General features: G+C 46.1%; 1 protein-coding gene across 2 annotated transcripts in view; it reads left to right on the top strand.

The window, feature by feature from the left end:
• ETV4 (ETS variant transcription factor 4) overlaps nt 1–27672 on the top strand; it is a 42875-nt gene that overhangs the window by 2558 nt on the left and 12645 nt on the right. For both annotated transcript variants that reach the window (XM_006266366.4, XM_014609183.3), the window contains exons 4-7: nt 10882–10935; nt 25151–25277; nt 25861–26019; nt 26423–26673. In XM_006266366.4, coding sequence (XP_006266428.1) covers nt 10882–10935; nt 25151–25277; nt 25861–26019; nt 26423–26673 — 591 coding nt within the window. The remainder of the gene's footprint in view (nt 1–10881; nt 10936–25150; nt 25278–25860; nt 26020–26422; nt 26674–27672) is intronic.

Below are 27672 nucleotides of genomic sequence, written 5' to 3'. Positions count from 1 at the left end.
TCTGCCCTAGTCCTTTTATTTAGGGATTTCGAAATGATTTACCAGCAGCAATAAAATGATCCTTATGACAGCTCTGAGGTATGTTTCACAACCCGTTTTAAATATGGGGACACTCAGGCATGGAACAGCTCTGTGCCTTGCTCAAGATCTCACATCCAGTACTGAAATCTCTTTCTTTTGGCACCTGGTATCATGCTATAACCACATAACTACATTCCCCTGCTCTGCACTTCCCTAGTTTAATAATAATAATAATAATACAGACCTAACTCACCCATGTAACTTAAGTTTTGTATAACTCTATGAGGTCTTTGGATAGAAATGCAGAGCTATTGGGTTGTATTTACTGAACGCTCAGAGCGCATTGGGGAAACCTGGATTTGAGGGGAACAGGAATAGGTGAAAAAAAACCATTTCTATTTCTCCAGTATTAAAAAAGAATCAATAATATACACCATATAAAGGAGAACTAAGAGAACTCACTGAGGAAAGGGGACTGGCTTTACGAGGTCATGGAAAAGCCCGCTGAAAAAAACTCTTGCAGTTACCTGAAGTATTCAAAACCTTGTGGACTTCCCATTCCCACTACAGTTCATATGTGCAATGTTCCAGCATAAACTAAAAAGAAATCTGGAGCTTCGTAGTTAGAGACAGACTGTCTGCATTGTAAAAAACACCCAGTCATAACAAAAATATTTAGTTTAAAAAGTGAGATGTTATTTTCTAAAGATGCAGTTATATCAAACAGCAAGAATTTTTATCTACCTCGAAGAGTTTAATTAGAGTCTAGTCCTTAATCTCATAAAAGGCAATGCCGCTATTACGATCCAGGTTCTGATGCTCAGATTCTTTGTATAAGGGAGAAGTGGCTTCTTAGCTGCTTTTTTAGGCATGATAAAATTGTAACTGGAAAGAAATTCTGTTAAAGGCTCATTGCCCCATTTTCCTGGTTTTACTAGGGAGAGTTCCCTTCTTAAGCAGACACTTCTATTTGCCTTTTTTTGTATTCACTGGCAGTTCATATTCTTTATTAGTAAGCCTTGCAATCCAGAATGGTCTAATGCTTATACATGTCGATTGATCTACTGGCATCTGTCACAGATCTAGATGATGGAAATCTATTGATATCTTTGAACAGTTGAGAAGAAAACCCACAGATATCTAAGAAATATGGGTAACTAAAAACCAAAAGTGAAACCTTGAAATATGGTACTCTGGATATTATGTGCCTCAATCTCAGGCAGTTTAGAAATCCAGCTCCTTTTATTTCTGTTGCTTCTGCATTTACTATATGTGGAAAGGAAAAAACTGCAGGAAGGAAGCAACTTGTAAATATGAAGTCAGGAATGAGTTAGTGCCAAACACCCAGCTGTGCACAAAATTAAAAAAATAAAAAGTATGTGACAAACTTGTTCTGCAAGTGGTTTAATTCTGCAGCTTTTTGCAGAATGGGGCCCAGTTTCTCAGTTGCACTGGTATAAAACATCAGTCTCTGCATATGGTTGTCTTCTAAGCAGACTTAGAAACCTTTGAAATTCTCTTACAGATTGCTTTTGGTCTGAATTGGAGCATATTAGTGCAAAGGTGTGTGTCTCCAGTAAGCAACTATATAACTAATTTTGAAGGAAAGCTTTTTTTTTTTTTAAGTGACTCAATTTAAAAGTGCAAAAATTTCACTAGAGAAAAGTTTCTGTGTTTTCCTTAGTTATCTGTTTTGACTCCTCCATTTTTAGAACCAGTGTGTGAGGAGGGGGAGCTAGTGTTCTTCCTTATTAGCCACTGGTCTCAAAGTATTGGCTATAATGCTCTGAAATTTCTAAGTGCTGCGGGGGATAAAATGGGGCAAGTGTTGATGTATGCATTCTAAGTGACTAAAATAAACCTGGAGAGAAACTATAAAAAGCCTGTTTAGGGTTCCCAGCTCTCCTGAAAGCACAGCTGGTACTTTTGGAAGAGGGAGAGATGGAAGCAAATTTCTTTGACTGTTGCAATAGTGTGTGTGAGAGAGAGAATGAATTTGGAAAATGATAATTTTCTTAAAAGCAAGACTGACAAGTTTGACTTTGGGACATGAGTTCTATAAATATTTACAAACAGACCATCTGCAAACCTTGTAAGCCACCAAGCCTTAGACTCCCAGTCCAGCCCTGTCCCTGCTATTCCTATTCCCAGACAAGATACGCTGCTAGTTTTATAAGCAGGAGGATACAGCCCAGTGCTTTTTGTACTGTTTTTCTGAGTTAGACTGTCAGCAGCTTGGGACATGCACCTGGGCATGGTGTTTTCTTAAAATAATATAGAATAGACACAGTAGCTGAGACTTCCAAACTCGGGTTATCATTGCAGAAATTAAATAGCAACACAGGGTAACAAAGGGACTCGGGCAGAGCCCGCTGCCTGAGCACCTGTGCCTCCCACAAATGCCACTTCAGATGACAGATATCTTGAAAAGATTGTTCATTCTTTGAATTTGGTACATTTTCCTTTCTTCTCTTTGATTCCATTTATTGCTATGCAGATTACTTAAAAGTGGACTGTCCAGCATATGTGCCCCCTTCCCCCTTGTGCAGACTGCACCAGCAGCACACACATCCTCCAGCATTCCCCAACCACACAGCAGCAAGAGAGGGAGCAATGGGCCACATTTTAATCACTCAGCCACCAGTTGGACAGCCCTGATTTAAAATAACAGTGGAGGAGCTTTATTGCCTTCAGTCTAGACCTTTACCCTGGTGTAGCACAGGGTTATCCCCCAAAATGGATTTTTGTAGTACTTTGTCCTGTTTCAGATGACTGGCTGTCCCCCAGTGGATGTAGCTTGCTGCCCATCCTGGTTCCCCTGTCTCATCAGCCAGGTGGCCTGTGTTGTCTCTGTCCTTCAGAGCCAAGAGACTGTGAGAGTGACCAGGCTTCCTCTGCAGTGCAGCTGAAAACAGTTTTATCCATTCTCCATTAGCTGCCAACCTGTTTTTAGCACCAGTTTACATGAGGTTTTGGAGACAGATGCTCTCATCTAGTACTTGATTTTCCTGCTGTACAAAATCTCTACAAGATCTCATTAAAACAAGAGCAGCAGCAAACACTTTTTTTTTTTCTCTAGTTCAGCCTATGCTGTGTGTACTGAGGCTGATGGTCTGTGTTCTCCACAAGACAAACTTTGACTGTCCTTTGTCATCTCTCTTATGAACACACTCTCTGCTACCACTGTAACTGCACCTGCTACACTAGTGATCCAACTTTGTGCAAGGGCAGATTTGTCTCGGAGGGGACAGAGGCTAAGTCTGTGTAGTGTAGGGTAAAATCAAGAATAAGTGCTTACTGGAGCATAATTGGTGATTGCCCTGATGCCATTGTTGTCGCTTAGTTTAGAGGCAATTCTGGGCTCTAAAAAAGTGTTTTCTGATGTTCAACTTAAATTTCCATTAACTGTTCAAGTTGCCTGTTCTTGGTTATGTCACCCATATGAAACTTGTTCTCGTGTCCTTCAGGGGGAAGTGTAGCTCATTCCATCATTTACATCATCCTTATTTTTCACCTAAGTTTACCCACTCTTACTCTGATGACTTCGACTGTTGCAGGTAGCAGTGATGGAACTGTGAGCACAGGGAAAGTTGTACCTGGAGCTGGCCCTCTGCTGGTGTCTCTTACAGGTGCTAGACCCATGGGAGCAATAGCAAATGCAGTCACAGTTACAATGTGTCCCAGATGTTTTTTAGACCATTACTTCTCCTTGTGAAAGGGTGGTCAGTAAGATGTGCCTGAAGCAGGACACCATGCTTTCTGTGAAGGATTACAAAAATTCTGTAACAAAGGAAACTCCCTCCCAAATCAGTATGATTAGCATCTTGCTTTTGTACTTGCTGCCACAGACTCTCCCTGCATCCATCAGTTGCCTGTCTTGCTGCACTGAGGGGCAGTCAGGCTTAAACCACCTTTTCCAAGTTGGTCTTTGAAAGTTACAGCAAAAATATGCTCTTAGCTGTATCCCTGTGCAACAAGAGTGACCTCCAGTGGCAAACCACATTGGTCCTCTGTAAGTCCCCAGGGAGGGAGATGTGCTCTTGACTTCCCTTAAACAAGCATCTCTATCAGTACCTCTGTCAGCCCCCACCATCAAGGTTCAGGCTGGAATGGACATTCTTCTGGCAGACTGGAGCTTTCTTTTCTCTGGTCCCTATGTTCCTTGTCACTAGTTTTATTGCTGTATACCAGGAGGGCAGTTTGTCTCAGAGAGTTTCTCTAACCAGTCCTTACACAAAGTTGTTCACCTCCACACGCCAAAAAAGTCTACCCATGTACCTGTTGCAGACAGTATAGAGCCATGTACTTTTTCCCTGGTCTGGGGGGAGGAGGAGGAACAGCACTCCAAGTTATGCATTTCTGTTTAGCAGTGGTAGATCCAGTTCTTACAGAAGTAGTGTGGCAGATGCAGCTGTTTCTCAGTTGCACAGATTTCATAGACATTACAGCTGGAAGGGACCTTGGAAGATCATCAAGTTCAGCCCCCTGCCCCAGGTGCAGGAAGTCAGCAGGGGTCACAGGATCCCAGCAAGATAAACATCCAATTTTTTCTTGAAGGCGTTCAGAGTAGGTGCTTGAACCACCTCTGATGGCAGGCTATTCCAGACCTTCGGGGCTTGGACAGTAAAGAAGCTCTTCCTTATGTCCAGCCTGAAATGGTATTGCAGGAGTTTATAACCATTTGACCTTGTCATCCCTTGGGGCGCTCTGGTGAACAAATGTTCCCCCAGATACTGGTGGTCACCCCTGATAAACTTATAGGTGGCCATCAGGTCGCCCCTGATCCTGCAATTTCCAGGCTGAAGAGTCCCATAACTCTTAGCCTGTCATCATAAGGTCTGTTTTCCTGACCTCTGATCATGCGCGTGGCTCTTCTCTGGACTCTTTCAAGCTTCTCCATGTCCTTTTTGAATTGTGGAGCCCAAAACTGGACGCAGTACTCCAGCTACGGCCTCACCAAGGCCAAGTACAAGGGGAGAATGACGTCCCAGGATTTGCTTGAGAAACATCTATGGATGCAAGCCAGCATTTTGCTCGCTTTACTAGCTGTAGCATCACATTGAAGGCACATGTTCATCTTGTGGTCAATCATGACCCCCAAGTCCCTTTTATCTGTAGTGCTAGCCAGCGTAGCACTACCAAGCCTATAAGGATGCTGCAGGTTTTTCTTCCCAAGGTGGAGAACCTTGCATTTTTCAGTGTTAAACTCCATCAGGTTCTCGTCCGCCCATTTCCTGAGCCTGAACCTAATGGTGTTTAACACCAAAAAATGCAAGTTATTACAGGCCAGATCTTGCACAGTCTCTGCTGTGATATAGAGCAGCATTTCCCCACCTTTTCCATCCCATGGCACACTTACCTAGCCTCTTCCATCCCACAGCACAATGGCTGATCATGGAGCAGGAGGAAGACGGTATCAGTGCACTGGCAGCACAGGGTGGTGGTGGTGGCACTGGCTGTAGCAACATTCCCTGGAAGCCATGCCCCCCCATGATTCCACAGCGCACCTGGACATGTCCGATGGCACACCAGTGTGTCACAGTACATCGGTTGGGAAATGCTGATATAGAGGACCCTTTAAATGTTTTCACTTTAGAGGATTTATAGTCTAGAATGTTGGATTGTGGAGTTGCCCAGAAAAAAAGAACAAAATGATTTCCCCAAAACTATCAGAGTTAGCAAATTTCATAATTAGCTGGAAAGGTGAACACTAGATCTCTTACACAACATGCTGCTGGCAAACACTGGGCTACATCTTACTGTTCCACAGCCAGCAGGACCTGGAGTCTCCAAGCTCCACATCCACCTAAATGAAAAACTTTGTAAACAAGATTCTCAGTCCCTGAATTTTGTGTCTCCAGCCTGGCTTGGCAGAGATTAATGGAACTGTGTCTTTTGCTGTCAGGTTTTTTTTCCATTAACTTCTGACCAAATTAGAGTGGATGCCCTCTCTATCTCCCTCCCTACCTGTCTCTCAGATTAATTTGTTAATCTGTGAGAGGCTGTAATTGGTTGTTAGGTCAAAACTCACAGCTATCTAAAAACTAGAATTTGCCCCAGTGTACCAGGTCCTATATTTCAACTTTTATCTTATTTTTTATATACCTTTGCCCTCACCAAGGTGTGAGAATATTAGCTGCCCTGAGATCTATAAAATTCAAATGTGAGTTTCCCTCCTCCCCTGAAAGCAGCTATAGGTAGACATCACTAGCCCTGGGTTGTTCTGGCTTACAGATGCTATGTACAAATAGAAAAGTAGTAGTAATTTGTATTAGCTTTATAAATTAGGCTCTGTGTCCTCACAGAGTGAGTACAGCAGAACCTCACTAGCATGTGCTTTTGTTAACTGCAAGCTGGCTGTTCACATTCCCTGTTTCACAACAGAGAATTTAAAAACAGAGAAAGTTTTCCACTGCTCTTGCTCGAGGCTTTGCGGCTCTCACAAAACATTCAATGGCATCATACACAAATTAAAAATAAGCTACAATTGCCAAAATAAAGTAGCAGAACTTGTTGATTCTCCACTCCCCCCCCACACACTCCTTTTTTTTTCTTGCTCATTTGTAAATGTCCTTAATTCTGAGTGAGTCTCCCGATTGATTTAAATCAGTGAGGTTTTACTGTAAAAAGACATGCTGAAGACTATTTTGCATTCAAAAGCTTGTCTAATTCTATCCCAGCTATTCAGTTAGTCCAATACAAGATATCACCCTAAGAAATCCTTGACTCCCTGTTAAAAGAGTATATTACAGACAAGTAAGTAGAAATATAGACAGTCTGAAATGTGTCCTGCTGCAAAGAAAATTGAGTTAGTGAATTCTAGTTTGAAAGGCTAAACTGCTGATTATAGAACAGCTTGCAATGATTCTGTAATTTTTTCTAAATGTTCATTTGCATTATAAAGACTGCCAAGACTTGGGCAGGACCACAGATAGTGTCCTTAACAAATCTTTAATCTTGGCTCTAACATTCCTATATCACAGTCCTACAGGCTGGCCAGGGAGCAGAGGGGAGGGGGCAGCTCTGCTGTGGAGCAGGGAGCCCCGCCCAGTCCAGAGAGTGTGCTGGTAATCTATGGGAGTCTGGTTTAACTTAAACCAGGAAGGGATCTGGGACAGACATTGCATAAACTGGTTTGACCCAAATCAGTTAAGTCTAATAACTACATTCAGCCAGGTTTACCTCAAACCGGTTTCAGCCATTTTCAAACTGGTTTATGTGCACTGAACATTTGTTCTGTTACAGGTTTAAACCAGTTTCTGATCACTTAAACCAGTTTATGTGTAATGTCTGTCCCTAGCCCTAAAGAGCTCTGGGGAGCCAGAAATGGAAACATAAGTTTACAGAAAATTTTCTCTTTAGGTGTTGGCTATAGTCAAGGTTGGGGGCTTTGACTGCCATGTGTCCTTATTCCTGCTGGGACATCCAGGGGCCCTAGTTAGGTCTAGCTCCTTTGTTCCAAGTAAGAGCAGTCACCATATTTGAGATCAAAAATAAATTTTACCCTGTGGTCAGACTGTGGGGAGATTGTGGGTGGGGTGTGATCCTCTTCCTTGAGTCTCTTTAGGGTATTTTAACAAACTACTTCTGGTCTTTAGAGTGTCATAACACTGACTTGCCTGTGGCAATTTAGGTTGTTTTTGATGTTTTCAGGCATTGTGCCTGTAGTTGTGCCAGAGGGTTGTTCAGGCAGTTTTAGGAATAGGTTAGACAAACAATTGTCTAATATGGTTTAGTGAGGGATGATCTTGAGCAGGGGTTAGACTATATGACTTCCTGATATCTACTTTTCTATTATTCTGTTTGGATTTGCATTTCTTACCTATTGATTGTACTTTTTGACCATTGGCCTTGTTGTTAGTCAGCTGTTTTGAACATTTCCCATGTTGCACAAGGCACAGTGCACAGCCACAGTGGGGAAACAGAGCAGGTATGGGTGGCATAACAAAGGTTCCAGGTTGTCTAGACCAGGGGTGCTCAACCTCTGACCTGCAGACCAAATGCAGCCTGCAGAGCTTTGGCATCTGATCTGCAGGGTTCCCCATGGGTTGGGAAATTTGGCAGCAGGGGAGCAATGGCAGTTAATACTGCTACCCCTCCCCACTGCCAAAATCTCAAGCCCCAGGTGGTGGTTCACAGCCAGGCCATGGCTCTCTCCCTGCACGGCTAGATTGGGACTGGGCCATGCCCCCTTCGTCCTATAGGGTTGGGCCACACTCCCCTCACCCAGTCCTCCTTGGGGCTGGATTGGGGCTGGGTCATGCCCTCTTCCCTCCCCCCTGCAGGGTCAGGTTGGCACCCAGTTAAGGCCCCTTGCCTGCATGGCCAGATCAGGGCCAGATTGCCCCCCTGCTTTCCTCCATGTGGCTGGATGGGGCCCCACTACATCTACCCCAGGTGCCAGTTTAGATTCACCAGCCAGATATGGCCTGTGTGGGAATCAGGCACTGCCCATCCAGCCCACTGGATGAAAAGGTTGAGCACTACCTAGACATGGTTGGACACACTGGAAAGGTGAACAAGAAAATGCAGGAAGTGACTGGAGGCTTCCTGGACAAGTGCTAGTTTTTAAAGATTTTCATGTGAAAATAGGAGATGTATTCTTCTGATTAGAGAGGTGGGGCTCAGAGAAGGGTTCTTCATACAGAGCTAGGCAAATATTTTAAGGAAGTTAGATGGTGGAGGGCAATGCAACTCAAAGTGCATTAGTGCTGAAATCTCAAAGCCACGTCTGCTCTGAGTGCTTGGAGAAGAGTTCCCTGTGTATTGGTCTAAGGGCCAGTTTCTGAGCAGCAAAAATGCTATGCTGGAACTAAAACAATGTCCCTGTATCACTTGCTCAGTCTCTGTTCTGTTACTGGATGACAGGACTATTGAGCATCCCCAAAGAAGGCCAGGTGTTTTTGCTGTGGAAGGAAAAGCTGTATTGGAAACCTTGTTCCATGAGTTATTTAACCACAAGCCTATCTGGGATGAAGGCAGCCTGTCTGAGTGGCAGACTTGGTGACAGTGCTACGACAGAAGGAAAGTGAGCATCAATAGCCCAAAGAAGGGTACAGTTATATCTACAATTAGAAAGTCAGAATAAATTGTACCTTCTCTGATGGCTCAAGGCAGGAGGCTGGGGGAGGGCAGGTGTTGATTAAAGCCCTTCCTGAAAGACAAGGAAGAACAGGAGGGGAAAATCCCTCATTGGCTATTCTGTGGAACTGAAGAAACTAGCAACTTGCAGGGTGCATGCTTGTGACTCATTTCTGCGCTGAGGAAGTACTTGCCTGTGGCATTATGGACACCATTAATATTAATGTATGTGGCTGGAATAGCCTTTCTAAGGCACACCCACAAAACTTGCAGTGTCAGCTTTACTCATTAAGTGGTGCAGCATAGTTCTTGTTCCTTTACTGTACCTGTTTTACTCTATTCTGTTGTTCATTGTTTTTCTTGCAGTGATGCTTAGGCAGCCCAGTCATGGACAAGGGCTTGACTGTGATAGGTGCTAAAAAACACAGAACAGGGGGACAGTTCCTGCTTTAAGGAGCTCACAGTCTGAGTTAAGAACAAAAACAACAGGTGGCCATGGGACTGGAAAGGGCCATCAGGAAATAGTGAGATGATGCAGTTCAGCCTGATTGCCAGGGATGCTGTCTGACTCAACACTGTCACTCTTTTAATTGAACTTTTTTTTGCTATGATGCCTAAGACTGAAGTCCACACTGCCAGGCTGTTTGCAGCTAGTGGCTTCAAAAAATATTTGCATTTAATATAGTCAGAACTCACTCAGTAACCACAGCACTGGCCTTGTGCTCCTGCCAACAACCAAATCTAGAACAAGGGGAACATGTAACCAACTCATCACATGACGGACAAAAGCCCCTATTTGTATTTGTGAAACCAGTTTGGCTGGGCCTACTCACTTTCAGCTGTCCACGTGGTAGGATATGCATGCCGCCTTATTCTTTTGGCTGTTCTGTATGCCCGCTGGGCATTTTCCTCCTGTGAAGGCTTATATTTTCCCAGCATCCATAGCTACAAACATGGTAGCTCTTTGTCTAGACATGTGGGAGTTTGCCATTTCCCATTCCTTAAGTGACTGCTTTCGGTTATGTGGAGTTAAACACAAGCCTTTTTTTCTGTCATTTAGCTTAGCCTATGTTTGCTTCTTTCCCCAACCCAAAGACGGGTACTTCCTTCCTGAAAGCTTCTCAGACTTCTCTCCCCACCATACTGTTAGTCCAATAAAAGATATAAAAAAATCCTTGCCCCTCATACATTTCCTGCACCAATACAGCAATAACAACATTTCAACTCTTTCTCTTGTGAAATGTTCCTCCTCCTTTTTGTGACTGACCAAATGAATCTTCGTCTACCAGTGCCAAGCTGTCTGTTTTATCTGGAGTAATTGCTGAGGCTACTTCTGTACAAAGACATGGCTGATTCCTACTTCTCTCAGTACCTTGATATAGCGGTATCATTTCTAACTTGGGTTTATCAATCGGTAACTATTCTTGCTATAATGAATGTACCCAGCTTTCTGTGTCTTGTGTATATGAGGAAATAATGAACCCTAGTTAGTGCATATAACATGTAGTTGTCATCTTGACTTCCAAGAAAAGAGGGAAAGAAACTGATAGTCTGTTAATGGGTGAATCTGTGGGGGAGGGAAGAATTGCATCAAAGTGTTTTTAATCCCTGAGGGAAACCAGCCCTGGTCTCTAAAATGCCTCCTGGCAGAAAGTTCAGATCTTACATGCATAGACTCATTTCTGCCTTACTGTTTAATTACAGCATAAGAAGTGCCAAATCTAATTCTCTTCTCCCTCTCTTTCCATACTTCCTCCACCCATCCACCCACCCATACAGCTCAGGTTCCAGACAGCGATGAGCAATTTGTGCCTGACTTTCATTCAGAAAACTGTAAGTACTGTTATAGGACTGCATGTGTGGAGGGAGGAGGGGCAGGATATGCTTAAACCAAACAAATATGTGAATGAGCTGCATGGAGATTAAAGCTAAAGTATTAGTTCCCCTCCTACACTACTGGAAGCAGAGCGATAGTGATGAAACTCAGCCACCGACCATCCCCTTCTAGCAGAGACAGTGAGTTGGCCTCTAGCACATCCCTTAAGACTGAGGTTCCCAGGGCTGTTCATATTAGTGGCAGGTGTGGGGGGGGCAGGGGTGTAACTGGGCATGCCCAGCCAGTTAAAACCTGACACTGGCACAGCAAACAAAGCAAAGCTTTCCCCTCTAATTTGTAGACCAAGAGAGGCTGGCTTAGATGGCATACAGAGGCAAAGTCCACTCTAAATCAGTATATAGAGGCTGGCTTAGATGGTATATAGTTTCAGGGAGAGGAAGGAAAACTAGGGAGCAAGTGAAGGTGGAATCCATCTTCAGTCAACTTGTGGTGATGCAGGCTTTCCAGGTGAGGCACAGAGCAATATTTGAGGGGGCTTGCTGGATTCGCGTCAGCATTACTCCTGTAACTGGGAGCCACCTATCCTTCAGCCCTCTGAGATGCACCCCCTCTGAGATGCCCCATGCAGCTGCCTCTCCTATCCTTTTCAGGTAATAGCTGAAGCAGGGATGGTCCAGGCCATGGGACAGAAATTCATACAGACTGTTCCAAGGAGGCCTGTTGCAGCCTGGCTGCAAGTGCCCAAAGCCTGAGATTCACCAGCATGTCGGCCAGCTCAGAACAGAGAGAGATGAATGTTTAAAGCTGTTCCAGAGTCAGCTCAGTGCATTCCTGTGATGCTGCTTCTCTCTCTCCCTTGCTTGGGCAGACTGGGGTGCTTCCCACTCCCTGTTTGTTTATGCTCAAGAAAATAAAAGTGAAACATGTTTTCTTAGTGCTGCCCACTTGTCTGCCTCCTTTCTGGTGACTTGTTGAGCTTTGCAGCACTTGCCAGGCAAGCTCCCTGGGTCATATGACTTGTTTCTTCTTCCAGTGACCCTGAGCTGAGGAGAGGCCAGTCCCATGTTTCATGCTGAATGAATGAGCCAGTTGTAATGTGATAGCCTGTTCCAGCTATTAGGGGCCGGAAAGGGTTGGCCGCTCCTAGCACACTTTGCTTCTGGAGGCCTGAATGGAGTTCAGTGTCCTGGACAGAACTGATTTTTTTCCTCCTCTGTAGACACATTAGCATTTTTGTTACTTGATCTAATAAATGTAGTGTCGCAAGCGGAAGGGCAAGGGATGTTTCAGCATTGCAGGAGGGTACTTCTCCCTTGCCACTGCTCCTGAGACTGGCAGTGTTTGCACAGACACAGAAGTGTCATTTTAGATACCACTAGATTAAACAAGTCTGCTCTGCACGCGAGCAGAGGCGAACTGCTCTGCGCCACGTGTAGTTGTATAAATGCTGAAATGCACGTCAACACACAGAAAATAGCAGCAGTACGCTTTTGATCTAAAGCACCTCCAAGGTGTTTTAGTTCAAAAGCACGCCACCACCATTTTCTCAGTGCTGGCATGCATTTTGCTGCTTATATAACTGCATACGTCACAGCACCCGGTGCTTTTCAGAGCGCCTGGCGCTGCGGCACTTACATGTATAAAAATGCCTAAGGTGACCAACAGGGGATGGGTGACAGACTCACTTCTGCTCCCTATTTGGGTTGGGTCCAGCTCTATTTATAAGCATGCCACTCTACTGTGATTAATGGTAGCATCAAGATGCACTCTAGGAAATAGGCCTCCACAGTAAGGAACAGGACCAAAATCCACTAAGAGCCACCATATAACTGAGGGCATATTTATCTGTACTGATTTCTGACTGGCAGTCTGGATTTCATTGGGGTTTGGAGCAATATTAGGAATAAATATGAGCTTTTCTAAGCTGGACTGAAATCAGAGGTAGTTGTAAGGGCTCATGTCTCTTTAGCTGGGCTCTGAATTCTCCCACTTTCTTGCAGACGAAATGGTTTATTGGGTGGTTTGATGCTTGCTTTTATACATTTGAAAGGGACACAGAATTCACCTCCACAGGAAGGCTTGCCTGGGATTTGAACCAAGAGTTTTGCATTGTACTAATAGACCCCCACACCATTTCTGTTCCAGGTAGGCTGTTCACAGGGTGCCAAGGTAACATCCATAGTGGCACATGTTTTGCAACATAGAAAAGACACCCCAAGAGCTAACTCTGTTCTTACCTATGTTGGTGCAAATCAGGCCTGTCCAGGCAAATCAGGCTATATCCAGCCCACAGGCTTCTGCCAAAGTACCACTTTCCCCATTGCTTCTGCTGCTACAGCAGCCAGGGTCTCTGGGGCAATGCAGCGGGGGCGGGGGGGGTGGCAGCAGGGGAGCTCAAATGACCCACGCAGCGATGAGAAGGAAGCTCACACTATTCATGTGGTGCAGTGAGGGGGAGTTTGCACTGCCTACATGCCACCCACATGGTGGGAGAGGTAACTCTTGCTGCCTACATGGGGGGGGTTCGGTTCACTGCCTGTGTGGTTGGGGTTCCAGGAAACCTGTGCAGTGTGCAGCCTTGGAGCTGTACCTGGTGCAGCATGGAGCCACCAACTGCTCTGAAGTTGGATAGTCCTGGTATAAACCTAGCTGAGTATAGCATATTTGCTCTAGATTTACACTGCTGCTGTTGCTGCTTCAAGCAGAAATGCTACCAAGGCTTTGTTTGCAGCACTGACAACTATCCAGGAAAAGAAGAAAAGTAGTGCCTAAGTTATGGCTAGATTAAACAAGCCAGTTTCCTAGTGAGCTTCCAATAGCCTGGTGAATCTCAGCAGAGAGGGAGGAACCAGGAAGCACTCAAAGGTGCCTCTTTCACTAGCTGAAGTGTAGGGATGGTGGTATGGCTGTGAAGTCTGGATCAAAGAATAACTGCAGTACATCTTAGAAATAAAAACTAGTCACATGTTTTCCATATGCTCAGATTGAGACACTGGGGCTCTGCCATTTCTGTGGGGAGTCTTGGGCAAAAGGGTGTCAGAGTGGGAGGGAAGGGAATAGCTTGCTTGTCCATCCACATCAGGGGTACCAGGAGTTTCAGAATTCATTTTGATCCTCTGGTTGTAGAGGTCAGGTCCATCTTGCCTCCTTCGGCAGCTCTCAGGGCACAGCACACAATTTAATCCCCAGAGACAGAGCTCAGAGTATCAGCTAGAAGGGTGCATCTCAGAGGAGGGCCATCATGTCTTTACAGGGATCTGCATCAAGCTGACTGGCATATGTACTTCTCATGTTAGTTAGTGAAGAAACAGACTGAGCTAAAGTCAGAGCTGTAGCCAGATCAGCAGGTAACTTTCCTTCCTAAGAATCCTGGGCCAAGTTCTGGCATGGTGTTAGCTGATGGGGATGGAAATTTTAATTAAGAATGGACCTAGTGAACAAGGTCCAAATTCAAGTAAAGTGCAAGAGTCCATAGCTCTCTTTCTCTAGCCCCAGTGCTCCTTTTGCCTTTTCCTTGTTGAATGTGCAAACTAGGATGTCCTATGAAGCCCTGCCTACCTCCTTTCTTTCCTTCCCACGTTCAGTGACCTCCTGTGGCTGAAACCAGGGGCAAAGTCTTACTGTGACCATCAGCTAGGACAGGCCCTTCCAAGGAGCCAGAAAGGAAGTTTTGCTCTCTGATGGATTCAATTAATTGTAACAAGTAACAATACCCATATCCCACTTCTTGACCCCATAAACTGCTACCCATGTTTGTTAATGATGATATTCTAACCAGCCCAGAAATATTACTTACCATCTGAATTGGACCAAAGCTAAAAGCTGGTGTGATGAAGGTAGCACAGTATCATTTGGCATTTTCGGTGGTCTACTGCTTGCAGGCTCAGGTGATGTAGGTGTTGATATTCCTTCATTGCTGCGTTTTACCTCACTTCTCTTTGGGCGCATCTACGTGTGTGCTTTAATGTGCAGTAGTCTATTTTACTGTGCATTAGAACATCATGGCAAAAACTGTGCTAATATGCTAATGCGCAGTAAAATTAGGCTACTGCACATTAAGTGTCACTAAAAAAAGTGTGCGCTTTTGCTACTGTGCATTAGGGCAGCCAAATGTGCATTTAGTTAGTACCTCACATTAGAGGTACTACATTTAATGTGCAGTAGCAAAAATGAACATATAGATCTGCCCTTTATTACTTTGATCTCTGCGTCTATGGCAGCAATGATTGGCTTACTGCCAGAGATACAGCTTTGGTGACCCATAGGCTAACCTGTTAGTGTGGAAGACATTCCACAAAGGAACCCTTGTGCCCCAGCCAGCTGGGTCAGCATCTACATTTGCACTGCTGCAAATGAAAAAACTTCAGCAGGATAGTACTTGTATTTACAAGTACTACTCTGCTGCAGAGCTTATTAGTCTCCTGCAGCCTAATGTGTAGATGCTGTGATGTTTACTGTGGAGCTAATTAAGCAACTCCGTAATAAATATCTTGTGTAGAGACGCCTACTAAGACGCTGTGAGGGAATGTTTCCTAGAGAGTAGGGACCAGACACCCATTTTCTATCCCAGCTCTGGGAAGGAATGTGGTTAGAGTGAGAATAGAAGCCAGGATTTTCTGACAATGATTCAGCATGCAAACTTTATGAGTTGTTGAGTTTCTCTGGATCTCAGAGAATGTTTCTACAAAATGGAGATGATAATAGTGACCTGTTCCACTGGAAGGCTGCGTGGCTTGCCAAATGCCAGGACTCTGGTCTAAAAGATGCTGTGAAACTGCTGAGTTCAGTAAACCACTGAAAGCCTCAGTCCTGAGAAAAGATTTGATCTCTGGTAGATACTCATCTGGCCCCATCACCACAGTATCTGAGCTCCCGGCATGTAGGAATGCTTTATTCTCACCAATGCAAAGTTTCAGAGATGTGGACCTGAGGCACAGAGCAAAAAAGCAACTCGCCAAAGGCCAAGTCTTTGGCAGAGCAGGGAACTAAACCAGTATCACTCAAATCTCAGGCCAATGTCCCCTGCCCTCCATCCTTCCTTTCCTGGGAAGGCAGCCCAGCTCTCAGCTTTTATCAGTACAGCCCCTTTGAGGACATCCATCTCTTAAAATATTATCCATCAGAAGAATATTTATCACGCAAGGAAACGAAGGTGAGCAGAAACTACCCCAGCTAGGCCTTCAAGCCTGGTACCCTACAGGTGGAGCTCTGCGTTCCCAAAGGCATCCTCCTCCCCTTGTAGCCTGTCCCCAAACACTTGTGACAGGAATGTGAGAGCTGCACTGAAGCCAGCCAGGTGCACACTGCACAGCCACATCCATCATTCCTGTTCTTGGCAGAATAAGCCTCAAAAATCAGCACCTTCTCTGAGTGCCCAAAGTCTCGCTCATAACTAGTCTTCACTTTGCATTGGGAAAGACGGGGTGGGGAATTCAGTGCTCTCTACCTATATCTCCAGACTAACATGCCTTAGAAACATAAGAACATAAGAAGTGCCCTACTGAGTCAAATTAGGGATCTACCTATCCCAGTATTCTGTTTCTGACAGTGGCACAAGTGCATGCGATAGATGGAGAACACTGAATCAGATATCGCTAAAATGATATATCCCCTATTCAATACCCTCCCTGGCATCCACCATTTATTGGTTTAGAGATGCCAAAGGAAACATCTCCATCCATTCTGTTTAATAGCCATTACTAGATCTATCATCCATTCATCTAGTGCCTTTTTGAACCTGGCTATGCCGTTTATATCCACCACCTCCTGTGGCAGTGAATTCCACAAGTTAACTATGTGGTGCATAAATAAGTACTTTCTCTTGTTAATTTTAAACCTGTCACCTACTAATTTCAACAGATGCCGTCTAGTTCTAGTATTCTGGGACTTGGTGAACAACAGTCCCTGTTCACTCGGTCTACACCCTTCATGATTTTACAGATCTCTACTATCCCCTCAGCCTTCTCCTTCCCAAATCGAAAACTCCTAGCCTTTTTTAGTATCTCCTGGTATGGCAACTGCTCCATGCCCCTAATTTTTTTGATTGCCCTTCTCTGTGCCTTCTCAAATCCTACTACATCGTTTTAAAGATGTGGAGACCAGAACAACACACCGTATTCAAGATGTGGGCACAACATTTATTTGTGTAATGGCACAATGGTGTTCTCCATTTTGCTTTGAATATCCATCTTGGCTTTCTTGGTCACCACTGCATATTGAGCTATTTTCAGAGAACTATCTACATTGATTCCAAGGTCTCTTTCCTGAATCATAACAGCTGTTTCATAACCCAGCATTGTGTATGCCTAGTTGATGTTATTTTCCCCCCAGATGTATTACCTTGCATTTGTCAACAATGAAGTTCATCTGTCATTTTTCTCCTGCTCAGTTAGCTTGGTGAGATCTTTCTGCAGCTCCCCTCCATCAGCTTGGGAATAATTTGGCATCATCTGCAAACCTGAAGATTTCAGTGTGCACCTCCATTTCCAGGTCATTGATGAAAATATTGATCAAAATAGGGCCCAGCACAGATCCCTGTGGGACTCCACTTTTGACCTTCCTCCATCCTGAAAAGTGACCAGTTAGCTCTACCATTGCTTCCTGTCTTTTAACCAGCTGTCAGTCCATAAAATAACTTTCCCTCCAATCCCATGACCATGCGGTTTTTTTTAAAGTTTTTAACGAGGTTAGTGCTGAATACTTTTAATGAGGTTTAGTGTTGAATACTTTTTGAAAGTCCAAATACATTGCATCAGCTGGATCCCCCTTATCCATATGCTTGTTAACACCCTCAAAGAACTCCAGCAGATTTGTGAGGAAGAATTTCTGTTTACAAAAACCATGTTGGCTCTTCCCTAGCAGATCATATTTGTCCATGTGACTGCTGGTTTTATTCTTTATTATTGATTCCACCAACTTGCCAGGGATGGAAGGGAGACTCACTGGTGTCTAGTTCCCAGCATCACCTCTGGAGCGCTTTTTGAAGATGTATGTTATGTTGGCAACCTGCCAGTCCTCTGGCACAGAGGTCATTTGTAATGAAAGTTTACATACTATTGCCAGCAGTTCTTCAATTTTACCTTTGAGTTCCTTCAGAACTCTGGGACAAATGCCATTCAGTCCTAGTGACTTAGTATTTAGTTTTTTGATTTGCTCTAAAACTTCCTCTGTTGTCACTTCATTCTGGTCCAATTATTCAGACCCACTTGCTAGAAAGGATTGATCTGGCATGGGAATGTCCCCAGTGTCTTCTGCAGTAAACACTGATGTAAAGAGTTTATTTAGCTTCTCTGCTATGGCCTTTTGATCTTTGATAAGCAGCAGCAGCTCCAGTGCCTAGGAGAGCATATTAAAAGAGCAGCGTTGTTAATCCTGATCCTTTCTATGTTCATCATAAACTTCAGAAGTTCCCTTGTTGGGTATTCTAGTATATAGAGAAGAGATAGCGGGGCAACCACCCCTTAAACTTGCAAATACGTACCAGATTAGAAAAAAGCCCTTGCCATCTTATCCTTTTTCACACTAATGACATCAGGTCTTTGACAGGAAGCACAGACCATGGCCTTCCAAATATAGAACAAAGTTGTTGGGGTTTCTTTGTAATGAAAGTTAAACTCTTGCATTGCACACAACCCAATACATCTCATTCTGCACAGCCACCTTCCCCATTGACACAAGGAGAGAGCTTTTCAGCTTGTCACCTGAAAAGGGAATAAATAAAAAGCAATTTCCTTTCAAAAATATTCTTGGTAAGATAAGGCCTGTTCATCTTAAAGTGCCCAACCCTTTCCTTTGCCCATTTATATACACTGATTGTCAACATACCCAGCACAGGAGCTCCCTTTATAAAGTCCCAGATTCACTCATGGCAGAAAAGACCCTGGTGGCCAGTTGCAGGGCTTCACGCTCTTTAAATAAGGTATCATTTAGATCAGAGGTGGGCAATATTTGGGCCCCCAGGCCACATAGGCAGTTCTGGGGAACTGTCACAGGCCAGTCAGCAACGCCCTCCCCTCCCCTGCAACAGCCCAGAGCCCACATACCCTGCAGCTCCACGCTGCCACTGCCACCAGCACCCAGCAGCAGCTGAGCACACAGCCATGGTCCCAGCCTTGGCCTGCCCCACACCCATTCCAGACACGGACCAGCTGGGACCCACATGCACAGCTCTGCCCTGGCCTGCTCCATGCCTGTTGCCAACCGCTTACCCATGCTGAGTAGGGACAGCAGCAGCAGTGGCTAGAGAGAAGCGGCTGCTGGGCGTGGGGAAAAGCAGCTACATCCCCCTTGCTGCTGCTGGGCCCTTCTTGCTACAGCCGCCCAGACCCCACACTTGGGCTGCCCTGTGGCTCATCTCCGCTGCCACTGCTGCCGTGCTGGGCAGCCGAGGTGGTGCTTGTGATGGTGCCAGAAAAGAGCCATAGGGCAGCCCAGGCATGGGCTCTGGGTGGCTGCAGCAAGAAGGGCCCAGCAGCGGTGAGGGACAGGTGGCAGCTTTTCATCCGCGCCCAGCAGCAGCTTCTGTCCAGCCACTGCCATTCATCATGGGCGGGCTGGTCCAGAGTGAACATAGTTAGAGCCTGGAACAGGGCTGAGCATGCAGGTCCTAGCTGCTTCGGAGGTAGTCCACTCCAATTGAGGCAGGTCCAAGGTAGGCATGGAGCGGGCCAGGCCTAGGCCAGGGCTGTGCCCATGGATCCCTGCCAGTACCATATGGCTGGGTCCAGTGGTGACAGCCAGTGGCGGCAGCAGCTGAAAGGAACCACTGCCACCTGGGCTGCCTAGAAATACTGTTCAGCTACGGAGATGCCCCAGTTCTGCTGCGCACCTGGGGCTGGCAAGATGGACCACAGGCTGGATGATGCCTGGGTTAGGCAGGACCAAGGGACCTGTCACGGGCTGGAAAAAGTCCCTCCGTAGGCCAAATCCAGCCTACAGGCCATATTTTGCCCACCCCTGGTTTAAAAGAAGAAATCAAGGATACTTACATCAGTGCGGTGGCTTCCCATCTTTGAATCTACCTCCCATGCCTCTGATGGAGTACTGTGTTGGGAGCTTGGAATCTGGCAGGTTGTCATCCTGTGTCAGACAGGCCAATTACTTTTCCCTACCACTTCCTCAGTGTGGAATGAACTAAGCCCCACCACAGGGTATTGCCAGAGTTTGGCTTATTGGTGCCACATACTGACACATGCCTGAGCTTGTGGAAGCAAAAATGAAGGCTCTTGTTCATGCTGCAGCTGGGAGCTTCATAACTTTGATTCAGATGTCAGAGAGATGGTGATACGTTGCAGATTAGAATGGACAGAACACAAGCCTTTGGTACAGTGGGAGCAACAGACCTTGGGGCCAGACTGCAGCCTACAGGGCCTCCCCATCACTAACCCCCACACATCTGTAACTCCCCACTTATGCAAGCCCTACAACCCACTACATCTCATTCTGCATATACACTTTCCACACTTACATGAGCAGGTTGTGGCTTCCCATTGGCACAGTCTGATCCTTTTCCATACTGTTACTTTCACTGGGCATGTCTACACGAGATGCTAACTGTGCAGTAGCCGAATAATTCTGTGCAGTAGTGTGTCACAACACAAATAGTATTAATATGCTACTGTGCAGTATTATTAGGCTACTGCACCGTAGCATCACTAAAAAGGCATTCACCAGCACAGTGCACAAAGTAACTCCAGTTATGGGCATTTATTTAGTGCTTGATTATACAAGAACTAAATAAATGCACAGTAACCACTGCACACTAGCGTCTCATTGTCTCCTGGCAAAAAGAATGGGAGTAACTAGGTGACAAAGCTGTTGAATGGAGCCAGCAAGGAATTACCCCCAGTAAGGAGTTAGCATTTGGCATACATGACAGAGCCTGGACAGATTGAGACTGGATCTTGGAAGATGCAACTTTCTCATGAAATCATGGGGTCTCTCTGCAACCAACCAATGTGTTTGTTAGGAGAAGCAAACCATGGGTCAATTCCTGAGGTGGCCTTTAGCACCACAATGCACCCCACAAGATCTGGCAAAACCAACACCAGAAGCAGTGGCCTGTGCAGAATATTGGGAACAGGCTGTATAGAAAGGTTGGATTGGAGACACGATGAAGAAGTAGCATCTCATGTGGACGTGCCCACTGAGATGCTCTTTGTTCATTTGGGGCTTTAGCAGCTTCTGTCTATGGATTCCTAAGGATCAGAAACACAGCCAGGGACTTATTCTGAGACACAGAAGTTCACAGTTCTTTGCTGAGCTGTCACTCCTTGAGTAAACATCTCCCTGAATATATATGGCTGTTGTCCAAACATAAACAAGCCAGAAACCTGTCTGCCTTGTGCCAAACTTTCTTCTAACTAGACAATTAAAATAAAAAAGGATGTTGGGCTGCAGTGTTTATGCCTTCTTCACAATAGATTTCTCCCCACAGCTCCAGGAACAGTCTTGGAATGAGAGGATTAGGAAACCTCTCTAACCCTTGTATGTCATCTGAACCCTTGCTGATGAATGCCATGTATTATGCAGCCTACTGTGTAACAATGCATTGGGTGCTAACCAAAGATGGGTTGCCTTTGTCTGATGGCCAGGAGATGATCTGAAATTGCTTACTTTGTGAACTAAGACCTTTCTGCTACTGCTGGTTAAGAAGGATTTTAATCTTGCACATAAAACATATTTCTGTAGCAGTTGGAGCTTTGACCTCGGACCTGCATGTCCCATGATCTGGCATTACATTGTTTGTATTGTACTTTGGGCACAGACAGTGGGTAAAGTTGCCAGGGCTGCCTGGATGACTTTGAAGCTCAGGTCTCATTCAAAATGAGTGATATTTGGACTGGTAAATATCAAGGTCATTTCTGAAAATGGGATTTAGCCTCCTAAGTCATTCAGGTGTTTCTGAACATGTTGTTTCATAATGCTTTTATGCAGCACTAAACACGAATGCAACTTTAGTAAATATCCTACTATTTTGCCACAGGCAATCTTCAGCTTCCCACACAGTCATTTCTAAGATAGCCACCTTAAACTAATTGGCTAACAGCAGGGATGTCAAACATACAACCCACGGGCCAAACCTGGCCCATAGAGCTATCGGATCCAGCTCACGGGGCGCTAGACCAGCTTTACATGCTGGCCCCAACACAGTGTGCAGCGTGCAGGCTGAACCCAGTACCACATGGCCTGCACACAGCAGAGGGTTGGTCTGGGGCATGTGCTGCCTGTGGCACCTGCCAGACCAGCCTTGCATGCTGACTTCAGGGCCAGTCTGATAATGCCATGCCAGGGCCAACATGAAGGACTGGTCCATCAGAGCACCTCATGCAGCACCCATAGTGTGCTGGCTGTCTGTGCAGTGTGTAGAGCATGTGGCCAGCTGCATGCACTGCATGCAGTATGCACAGGCCTCAGCATTTGCTGTGCATGTGGCATGCAGGGCCAGCCAGGGGCAGATTAACGCACAAGCCCATGGGTCCTGGGCCCAGGGGCCTTGCCAATCAGGGCTCCTGGGGGCTGGGGCCAGAGCTGGGGCAGGAGCCCACTGTGCTCCCCAGCCTGCAGGGGAAAGTCCTGCAAAGCACTGAAGCTTTATCTCATGTTAAACACATGAGGGCCAGTGGGAGGCGGCGGCTGGGAACTTGTTTGACAGTTTCACGGGAATGACCAGGGTGAGGCAAGGATCCCTGCTGCCCCTGTCACTCTCTGCCCAGCTGGTCTATCTCTACCATCCCTGTGCCTGAAAGGGGCCCGATCCTGTCCGCCGTCCCTCCCTCCTTCCCAAGGCTCAGGTTGCAGGGCAGGCAGGCAGCTCAGGACAGACTGCCAGCACACATGGAACCCCCCTAGCAATGCTGGAGCCAAATCCATCTGCTCAGCAGTATCGTGTGGAGCTCTCCTGCAGGCAGCTCTGGTGGGTATGACCCCAAACCATGCCAGATACCCCTGCGGGGCAGTGCACTGTGCTTTGGTCCTGCTGCCAAGAGCTGCTTTGGGACGCAGAGAAGGGGAATACCTCTTCCCCTTGCTGCATTTCTCAGTCCCAAATAAGGCTACCAATAGAGAGGGGTCTGCATCTCTCCCAAGTAATGGCAGCTCGTGTGGGGAAGTGTAAGCTCTTCGAGGGGGTGATTAGATATAGATCTGTCTGTCTGTCTATCTGTGTGGCTAGACAAATACATTATACAGGTTTCCCTTGCTTTATGCTGTACACGTGTTCCTGGAAAATGGCACATCACTCGAATTCTCATAAAGGGAACCCACTTTACAATGTAATAAATAGGGATACGTTCCAAGACCTCGACTGTACTGACCCCCAGACCCATGTCTACCACTTTTACAAGACAATTTTGGTACTCACCAGCAGCAGACAGTACAAACAAGCTATCATACACTATCATAATGGGGACGGCAGCTACAGACAACAAGCAAGGAGCACAGATCAACACAGGAGACTATATTTTGGTGTGTGTCATTCCCACAATGTACCACACAAAGCAGCTGACTGCAGGCTTCCACTACACCGATTGCATAAGAGTGAATTTACCTTGCATACAATGAATTTTAGGTACAAAAAGGGTCATCACATCAGAGCAAATTCATACATACAGAACCCACATAAAGCGAGAGAAACTGTGTGTGTGTACATCTATATAGATATTTATATGCAGAGAAATATAGGTAGGGGGGCATTATGTGTGTGTGTATATGTATATATATATCAATATATCTATACATTTTGGTTACATAATTATGTGATGGTAGCATTAAAACAGGTGTAATGGGTGTATAAAAGAGAGAGCTTTAAAGTATATGAAGTTTAGCATATGTTTAACGTTTCAGAAAAGATAAAAAAATACATTGAGATGTATTTTGTAGGCCTACTGCTTTATTTTAATTGCAAGAATCATGAACAGTATTCTCCGACTCATGCCTGAGGCTATCAGTGTGTTCTGTATTTTTCTTGTAGTAATTTGCCATAATGTAGGTACAATGTAAAATGTGTATTGAAAAAAAGTAGTCAAACAAGAGTCTACATGACCACTAGACCATCTTTCCTTTCATGTTGTTATTGTACATTTATGGTGATCCCATACATCTGAGTCATTTTCCTAAGGCAGTTGTTTTATTCAATTGTGTGTGTAGCAAAATTGAGTAGTTTATTTTGATATCGTGTGTTGTGCTTAATTTCTTAATGCACCCCGTAAACATTTAACTGGTCTATTTGTTAATGCTTTTTGATACATTCATGTTTATAATGGTGTGTGGAGTACCTCCAATTTTCTGTTTGCCCACGGCCCCAATAAATATTAATTGGCCACTGGGGCCAGCACAGGGCATATGCTGCCCACAGCCTGTGACCTGAACCTGGTTCTGTGTGTGGCACAGGGAGTCTGGGGTGCAGTCTGTATGTGGTGCAGACTGACCCTCTGGGCAACACCCTTGGTGCTGGGTCCAGCCCATGTGCCATGAGTAGCACATGCCCCATGCCAGCCCCATGTGCCATGTGCACATTGAGCCCTAGGGCCTGTGTGTTGCGTATGGTGCATGGGCTAGACTTGGCACTGTGGGCCCTACCCAGGGGGAAGTCCCAGTCCAGTCTGCAGACCAGCCCAGTCACCCCCATCCAGCCCATGTGACCAAATTAGTTTGACACCCCTGCCCTACAGAACCAACTATCATATTAAAGGATAGCATCGTGCATCGTGGCGCATTGTTAACAAGTATGCAGATCTGAGAAAGTATTTCACATGATGCAAAGCCAGCGTTTGGCTTTTGAGTGTTAAAAAAATGATACATGAATGTGTCACCCTTTACGTTATAACAGAATGGTTATGCATTCATATGTGCATACACTCTCCTGTGACATTGTGCTGCATCTTTCCTCAAGCTCTGGACTACTCAGCAAATACCCCTTTTAAACCCTTCCAGATCGCCCTGGAAAGTTATAGGGCATGTTGCCTCTTCATTAGAGTTGCTTCTTAAAGGATATGCCAGTATGTGACCCTTGAGTAGCAGCTGTTGCAACACTGGGGAGAGCAGAGAAGTATTCTGGATGGACCCCTGAGAGCTCCAGAGAGTAGCTGTGTCCACTGGCATTTTGTTTCACTTGAAGTCAGTTGAACTGGGTTGGGTTGTGCCTGTGTGGGTGTCTTAGCCCCCCTGGATCCAGTGGGGATATTGACTTGACTTTTTTTTTCTCTCCCTCAGTAGCTTTTCACAGTCCTCCTGCTAAAGTTAAGAAGGAGCCACAGAGTCCCTCTTCAGACCCCGCACTGTCCTGCAGCCATAAGCAGCCATTTCGGTACCGCAATGGCGAGCAGTGCCTTTATGCCAGGTAATGCTGCTTACATGACAAAGGGAAGGATGAATGAGTATTACTGAAGCATGTCTTGTCTGACTGCTGGGTCAGCGAGGCAAACCAGTGATTGGGTCAGTTCCTGCCCCAGTAGAAACCTGTTAATGCCTTTTGCCTGTTTTGGCCCTTGCACCCAAGCAAGTAAAAGCATTTTACGTGTTAAAATAAATCATTCCACAGATAACAGCATCTTAATACATCCCCAAAGACTTCCTGCATCTCCTTATTGAGTCTCTGTGGCTGGTCTCACTACCTAAACCATACTCTCTCCTCATGTCTCCCATGTGACCCCACCTTCCCACATGTCCCTCCCCAGATACTTTGCATATCTGTCTCTGAACCACTCCTGGGTATTTGCATGAGTTTCAGTGTAAGCTCTTCAGCCCAGAAGTCTTCTCTTCGTGTTTGCTCTGTAAAGTACCTTTAGCTTTATCAATGAGAAGAATCAACAACTGGAGAGAAGCTCACTCCATATGTCTGCTTGTAGCATGTTGTCCCCAGCAAATAGAATGAGTTGCTCTCAGGGGATTATAATGTTTCAATATCTGCTTGACTGTCTCAGTGCCTATGATCAAACCAGACAAGCTGGAATCAAGTCCCCAGACCCAGGAACCCCGATACAGTCACCACTTCAACACTTCCCTAGGCAGGACAGGAGCTTCCTGAGCCTGCAGGGTCCATCCCGACCCACTTCCAGCTGTGGCTACCTCATGGAACACAGGTGAGTGACCACCGGTCTCTAGTGACTGGGGGGACTCCTCCCGGGTGCTCTGAAGTTGTGTAGTGCTTGGGGATGGGCGCCACATCCAAAACAAAGCAGTCTGCTCCAGCAATAACAAAACTTCCCTCTTGTGCCCAGCCTGACTCAAAGTTATTGCCCAGTGTGGGGGCACCCGTCAGCTGAAGCCCATCCAGCTGTATTGTTACTGATCACAGTGGGCTTTGGGACACCCTGCATGTGGTGTCTTTGCATGGCTGTAGCTGCACATGCAGCTTTCTCAAGTATTATACAGCCCTCTCTACAGCCTCAGTAAGTCCCAATTCTCCCTGTCCTGGCACAGGGGTCCAGAATGTATGGATTTAAGGGGCACTGCCTCCACATTGACAATTTCCCCCTGTTCTAGCTCCATCTACCAGCCACCTGTGGAGATGTGCCATTCTTTCCCCTCCTCCCAGAGCACGGGCCGAGAAGCCCCAGTTGCCTACCAGCGCCAGATGTCTGAGCCCTGCCTGCAGTACCCTCAGCAGGGCTTTAAACAGGAGTACCACGACCCAACATATGAGCAAGCAAACCAGATGGGGGGCAGCGGCACCTGCCAGTACCCAGCAGGCTTGGTGATCAAGCAAGAGCAGACCGACTATGCATATGACTCAGGTAGGGCAGGAAAATCCTCCTAATTGTGTGGGCCAGATTGCTGTCCCTGGGTAAGATGACTTCCTGAGGTGTCCTCTCACTCCTGCAGCATTACCATGGCCTCTTGTTACCATCCCATGTCGCAACAGAGTTGGCTACTTTGGCTCCCTCTCCCTAGGGATATCTCCCCCTCCACTACCATATCTTTTGAACCTAAGGCAGACCTCTGGGAGCATCCAGGAAAGCATTATCATAAAGATTAAAGCTCTAGGAAGCCAAAGGCTCAGGCAGCTCAGTCAATGCAGTTTATCCAGGAGGAGGGTAAGCAGTGACTTGATCCCAGCCTATGAGTGCCTGAAAACGAAGTGGAGCCTCCATCTCCTGAAGTCTTCAGATCAATACCAGATATCCCTAGTGCAACCAGAAGTGATGGAGCTCATGTAGAATTTATCCCTGGGTGAGGTTCCCTGGTCTCTGATAATTAGGATGTCACACTAGATTGGAGTCAGCAATGTTTTTGGGCTGAGTGCCAAAAAACCCTGCATCCTCGCTTTGGAAGATGTTGGCATATCAATGGCAGTTGGCAGGGGAGCCATGAGGGTCCTGATCCTTGTTGTGACAGTGCATCCCCAGCTCCTTCCCTGCCATGCTCCCTGAGGTGTGCATGCAACCACTGCCTGCTGTATCTGCTGCTCACCACCTGCTGTGAGCAGCCCAGGCTCTGTGGTAGGTGGCAGGGGCCTACCAGAGTCTAGGTTGCTTGCAGCAGGCAGCCACAAACCTGCAAGTGGCAGCACCCGGGTCCAGAGCCCCGATCCAGCTCATTGCAGGCAGCGGCTGCACATGTGCCTCAGGGAGCACAGCAGGGAAGGGGCCAAGGCTGCCTGGTGTGAGCAGTGTAGGCTTCACCTGCCATGCTCTGACATACATGCCAGGGATTGCCGACCCCTGGACTAGATGATGAGAACAATCCACACTGGCTTGTATTCTACGAATCAGACTTCCCAGGCTGCCAGCTAA

The sequence above is a fragment of the Alligator mississippiensis genome, chromosome 4 (assembly GCF_030867095.1).
Source record: "Alligator mississippiensis isolate rAllMis1 chromosome 4, rAllMis1, whole genome shotgun sequence".
In the NCBI taxonomy this organism is placed as follows: Eukaryota; Metazoa; Chordata; order Crocodylia; family Alligatoridae; genus Alligator; species Alligator mississippiensis.
This window is presented reverse-complemented; position numbering and strand designations above follow the sequence as displayed.